Source organism: Protopterus annectens, chromosome 3.part1, assembly GCF_019279795.1.
Source record: "Protopterus annectens isolate FY-2018-M chromosome 3.part1, PAN1.0, whole genome shotgun sequence".
NCBI lineage: Eukaryota > Metazoa > Chordata > Ceratodontiformes > Protopteridae > Protopterus > Protopterus annectens.
In genome coordinates this window covers 1,278,201,920-1,278,207,919 of record NC_056732.1, presented here as the reverse complement: position 1 = coordinate 1,278,207,919, position 6,000 = coordinate 1,278,201,920, and the positions used below count along the sequence as shown (strand labels likewise).

The 6,000-nt window shown below is 35.9% G+C and overlaps 1 protein-coding gene across 1 annotated transcript in view; it reads right to left on the bottom strand.

Moving 5' to 3' along the window:
- Positions 1-1,999: 1,999 nt before the first annotated feature.
- ZC3H3 (zinc finger CCCH-type containing 3) overlaps positions 2,000-6,000 on the bottom strand; it is a 3,466,749-nt gene continuing 3,462,748 nt past the window's right edge. Inside the window, exon 12 of the mRNA XM_044067335.1 lies at positions 2,000-3,774. Within this exon, the coding sequence (XP_043923270.1) occupies positions 3,743-3,774 (32 nt within the window). The 3' untranslated portion in view covers positions 2,000-3,742. The remainder of the gene's footprint in view (positions 3,775-6,000) is intronic.

Below are 6,000 nucleotides of genomic sequence, written 5' to 3'. Positions count from 1 at the left end.
CCCTGTTTCCTCAGGAATTTATTTACACAGGATGTTCACCTGTAACAGCTTCTGGACACCACATTTCACACCATGTAATGCATGCCTTACTATGAGAAGAAAATCATCTTTCATAACTTGTAATTATTTCTTGTCATAATCAATGTTTAACCATTTGTGTTTTTTCTTAAAGAGAGTCCCTGTGGAAGAAGACTAGTTTGAAGGAGGGATGTTTGACCAGTCTAATGGTCACCTGCTTCTGTTACTCCATGAAGAATCTCCCAGAGTGTCTCCTAGCCTTAGAGAAAATGGTTCTCCCATACCAGTATTGGACACTGGAATAGCCAAAGAGGATGTAGCTGCCCTCAAGTTTGGGATTGCCAAAAGGACTACATAAACTACATAAAAGGAAGCCAGAGAGACAAGTGAGTGGTCTGAGTAACAAACAATAGCCACACCAAGCTCATCTACTATCAGCTTAGGCAGAGCCTGCTGCAATGGAAGGAGTTCTTTGGTAAGTCATTTTTTTCTTGCTAGAGCAGCTGGAGTGGAATCAGCAGGTCAGAAATACCCATGTTGTAGCTGAGAAGGAGATGCTAAAAAGTGGTAAGAGCTGCTAGAGTGAGTCAGTTGGAAGGTAAGTTGCCACCTCATGTACACAAGAATCACACTTACATTCACACTTCTTATCCCAGCACCTTCACAAAGTAAAACCATAAGCAGCACTCAAATTCCCTGTCAGCACTCCTTTTAAAATGTTAAATACACTGACAGGAAAAGACAACGGCAGGTAGGTTGTCATGATTATAAGCATTACACTGAAAAATATATTCCTGCCCCTTCCAAAGTATCACTTTTTATTACAAAATAAAAGTTTAAATAAGCAGTACATATAATTTCACAAAACAGCCCCCAGTACATGAACTAACCATAGTAGCTAAAATAGCAGTCCCTGATGGGAAACTTCCAACACTGGTATTAAAAAAAAAAAATCCAGGTTTCTTAAAGCAGAACTTTTTGACAGAAAATATAATTATGCATAACAACAGAGTGAATGTGTGTGTGTGTGTGGGGGGGGTGGGGGGGGCACCACAGTTCTGTGAATCTGTCTGGTTATTGTTTCCTGGGTAGGGAAACAGCCCATATAGTCTAAAGGCTACTGTAGCAGTGGGAATGACTAACATATGAGCCCCTCTGCCTGTGTCTCTGTTAAAACCAGGAAGTTCACACAATGATTTCTGTATCCACTAGCTGACTGTAAAACAGTGAAGTACACACCGATTCAGCAGATTCTTATTAATTCAGAAAAGTACCCCTATCCACTACTACAGTTTTTCAGTGCATTTATATACATTACTCTATTTCACATTAATCCTAATTTAAAAAAAAGCTGTTACTGAGTGCTCAGTCTGTCCTTCCTCTAAATAGTTTACAAGTGAACCAAGCTGAATCCTGAATCTGGGTTACTGGCAAGATTAACGTATTATTGCCACACTCATGGCTGATGGTTTTGACTTCATTAACCCACTAGTTACTGTGACCAGTATACCACAGACCAGCTTATGGTTGATAGCCACGCCTCTGAGGCATCTTTAACCAGTGTGAGTTGGATGGTGAGATGTTTTTGCAGCTTTCAACACCCAATGTATAGGTTTTGTACCAACACCATTGTTCTCTGAATACACTACCTCTGACATCGTACCAAACTGGAGAAATGGCAAATATATTATTTTCCTTGGAGAAAGTATATTTAGAGATCAGAGTGTCAAGGCAGGTGCTGGGTACTGTGTCTGTATGTGTGTGTTGGAGGCGGGGGGATATGCAGGCCTGCAACCCACCACGAAAATGGCTAAACGTCAGTAAATGTTCTCCTGTTTTACGTAACAGTAATTTGGGCCAGTATGCTTGGCAATGGGAAGTCAGGCACAAGGTAAATATACCACACTCAACCGCTGCTAAGACCACATGTTTAAATATTTCTAATATTGCATACTTACAAAACACTGCATAGGGCAACAGATATTAAAAAAAAAATTATATTTTTTGCAATTAAGTTTCCACATACAGCAAACACAATACACACCACAATGCACTGTCCTCTTTGTAAACCACCTAGTCAAACTATGCCATACTTAATACCCTCCAAAATGAATTCTTCAGTTGTGCACACAACAGAGCATAAATTGCCAGCATATTGCCAATATTAGTTGATGCCTGCCTGTATTTAACTATATAAAAAGACACAATGAAATGCTAACCCTTTTGGTATGCATACTGCAGTTCCAAATGTCAGCTGCAGAATGATATTTTTAAAGTACCTCTTTGCCTTGAGACTGCCAACAAATGAGAGGGGCAAACTATTAAACAATTACTATATAGCAAAAATCTATTTTTTTCTCAAGCTCATTAGATTTTTCTTTTTTCTCCTAAATTGTTAAATGAAAAAGGCACATTAAGATTAACTATGTTTCCTGATGTGACTCAAAGCAGAACTTGTTAAAAAGGTGCATGGGATCATGTGGTATGCAAATGAAAACAGTAGATTAAATAAAAAAAAAAGGAAAAAGATGCTGCTCAGTATGCAAGTCCACAACTTGGTACAGTCAAACAGTGGACAAAATTACAGCTATCAATTTCACGTAAAAGAAAGAAGTCAAGTCATATTACAGCTACCTACTGGCAAGAAGATGGTTTTCTCTTCAGATGCTTAGATACGTTTGTAAACTGCAAAGTAAAAGCCAACAGAAGCTAGAAGCAGCCATTACTGTAATGAAAAGCTGCTGCTGAAGACTTAGAAATTTTCCGTATGTCACTTTATAGTACCACTCTGTGCTTCCCATGTTCTTTTGTCAGACATGTAGACACTGGCTTCTACGCAAGTGTCTGAACCACTCCAAAGTAAATCAACTGGCAGGACAGCATACAGTAAAAGGTTGGCGTCATCTACTCTACAACCAAAATGCCTAACCTCAGATTATCTCATTACACTAGCTCACAGCAGGGCACACAAATCTCCCGTAACTTTAATGACAGCATTGCAATAGCAGTGGGCCACTCGTTTATGATGTTAACTAGTTATTAAATTGAATAGTGTTAAATACCTTTACCCTTGTTCCTTCATCCACACTCAGCAGTGAGGTGCTTAAAACCATAGCTATTCCCTTGGAGAAAAAGAACTCAGCCTGATTTTAAACTTAGTTGATACCCAAGTCAGAAAGGTGACAACACTGAAAAGCTACAAGCCAACTATGAAACTAGGATGCATGGCACCTTCCACAACTCCTAGTGAAGTATAAAAATCTGCAAAGGTATCTCAAAGGTAATGTAAAACAGTGCAGAAACAAAACCTGAGAACCAACTTAGTGACACATATATGGGACTTTTGCATTTAACTACTCCCTCTTCCAGCTGAAACAGATTCAGTGAGAAACTTTCCTACAAAAAAAGACTTAAAAAGTGACACAGAAAAATGCCACACACCAACCACAAGCAATCAGTATTGTTCTGTGAATGAAGGGTGAGTAAGAGGGATTAAATAAAAATACCCTAAGTTTTTAAAATATATCATACACTTTAGAAAACACCTTTTTACTCCATACAATTTTCTATTTTTCAGAGGGGTACATTAAAAGACCTGCTATTTAGCTAATTTTTCCTGAGATACTTTCAAGGCTACTTCTGCTATGCATAATTCCTGAGATGCTTCAGTTAATGTTCATATCTTTAATAATAAGGCATCAGGACTTGAATTCAGAGCTTTTACTTAGAATCGGGGTTTGATCTGGATAGTTCTTCCTGAAAAACAAACAAACAAAAAAGAACAGGTTTACATGAGGAATGCAACAGTGAAGTCTAAACCATATAAAATGTACTACAAACGTTGACAAAAGTTGAAAATTGACTTGCACAGCAACTTGAAAATCCTGGGATCCTCTACAAAACAACTTGATTTTTAAAAGATTAGTTTCACTACAGGCTTTCACTTTGTAAGATGTGAATGTGATCATTTGGAAAGTAACCAAATCCACATCACAAAGGAACCAGAGGCAAAAAACAATTCAACACACAAATAACCTTTTGAAATCAAACACAATAACAAATGTTTAACCATGGCTGGCTGATCTCTTTCATTCTATGAATTAACAATAGACTATCAAAACTGGGAATCAATACTGTTTTAAAAACTAATTTAAAATGTAATTAAATAAAGAACAAATCTCTACCTGCTTACATAAAAAAAACTTAGCAAATATGATAAATTATCACAAGTAATGTGCCCTATATTTAAGAATATAAAACAAATAAATATGTTCATTAGTCTCAGGATAAGCAGACACAATAAGTTTTAACTGTAGTAGCAGTTTTTCTTTTTCAAGCAGAGCATTACAGGGAGATGCTCTCTCAGCTGCATCAATTTTAGAAAGAACAAAAACGCAAACTTTTAAAAATTAGAATAAATATTTACATGTTTATAAACAGCACTATTGTAATTTTTTTAACACCTACATAGAGCTCAAATTCTCTTCTTTAATGGACGCTCAGTTTTTCCAACATAAGTATCACATGATGCACACTGGGTCAGGTACACTGCAGCTTTCGTGTTATAAGCAAATTTACCATTACAAGAAATAACTATTATAATTCTTAACAGTAGCAGAAGATATGCCAAGTATTAATCTACACTGACTGCACTTGCCACATTTAGCCATTTTACCTTTCACAGCCTGCTTAAATTGGAACTTCTTTCAGGAATTTATTTAACATTAGTATCACCTTCAAAAATAAACCTGAAACTAACCCCAAAAATGTTATATCACACTGGAAAAAAGTTTAACCAATTCTTTTTAAAAATACTGCACACTTCAAAAATACTAGTTGTAGAAGTAGGGACAAATATTTTAAAGTCAATCATTTTTAAACTAAAATAATTTAAAACAAAACTGTGATCACACAGAACAGGCTTATATAAATCCTGACACTGCTGTCACCACAGCAGCAATCTGCTCAATCATACTGAACTTATAACCCCTGTTAAGAAACACAGTTTAAAAATTCAACTCCATCCAGAAATAACTATTCGTGAGAAATAATTTGTGAAAGTCTAACAATTTGATCTTTAATGATGACCCTTTTCTAATGTACAGGGTGGCTACTATACCAATTCAAATAAGAATTTGCGAAGCTGAACTTACAGTAAATAGAAGACTGCAAACAAGCTGTGGTCAAGATCTTTCCACACCTTGACATCTAAATAATGTATTTCAGAAAAAAATACTGCATAGACAAAATTTAAAAAAGATGAAGTGTGTTCCAAAAAAATGAAAAAAATATTCTAATTCAATTTCTGAGTCATTCCACAGCATAAAAATAGCATCCTGATATCTGAAGTTTACATTACTTCTGGAAAAAATTGTGCTTGGAAAAGCATGCCTTTTTTCCAATAGACAAGCACTAAGTTGACAAACGTGGGTGCAACCACAGCAGTCAAAGCCATCTCTGTCCTTTGCCTGCAGTACTTACCTTTAAAAATAAAAAAATATATATTCTTTAAAAAATGGTGATAAAATACTCAATAAGTTGTAAATCTTGAGCAGTAGCACACTAATCATCTCTAATAAGCCAACACATACCAACATCTTGGGGATTAATAGAGTATAAACCCTACATATCAGCTGTCACTAACAAAGCCTCCGCAACAGATTTATTTTTTGTTAACAAACTTAAAAATGCCATGAATCTATAATTAAATAGGGATAAAGCTTGAAAACCCCTTTCATTTATGATTTATACAAATAGATAAAGGTTATGTGACAGACCCTCTAGCAGTGACTATGGGTCTAAAAGTTGGGATATGTACATTACAACGAATCTTTGGAATTCCAAAAATTGTGGACACAGCTGGATATAAAACATGTAAAACGTCGAACAACTCAGAAGTAATAAAACCTTGATATGATAAATCTTTAAACAAGTATTTAACCTGGGCATGTGGAATATTCACTTCATTTAAAGTAACCCTTT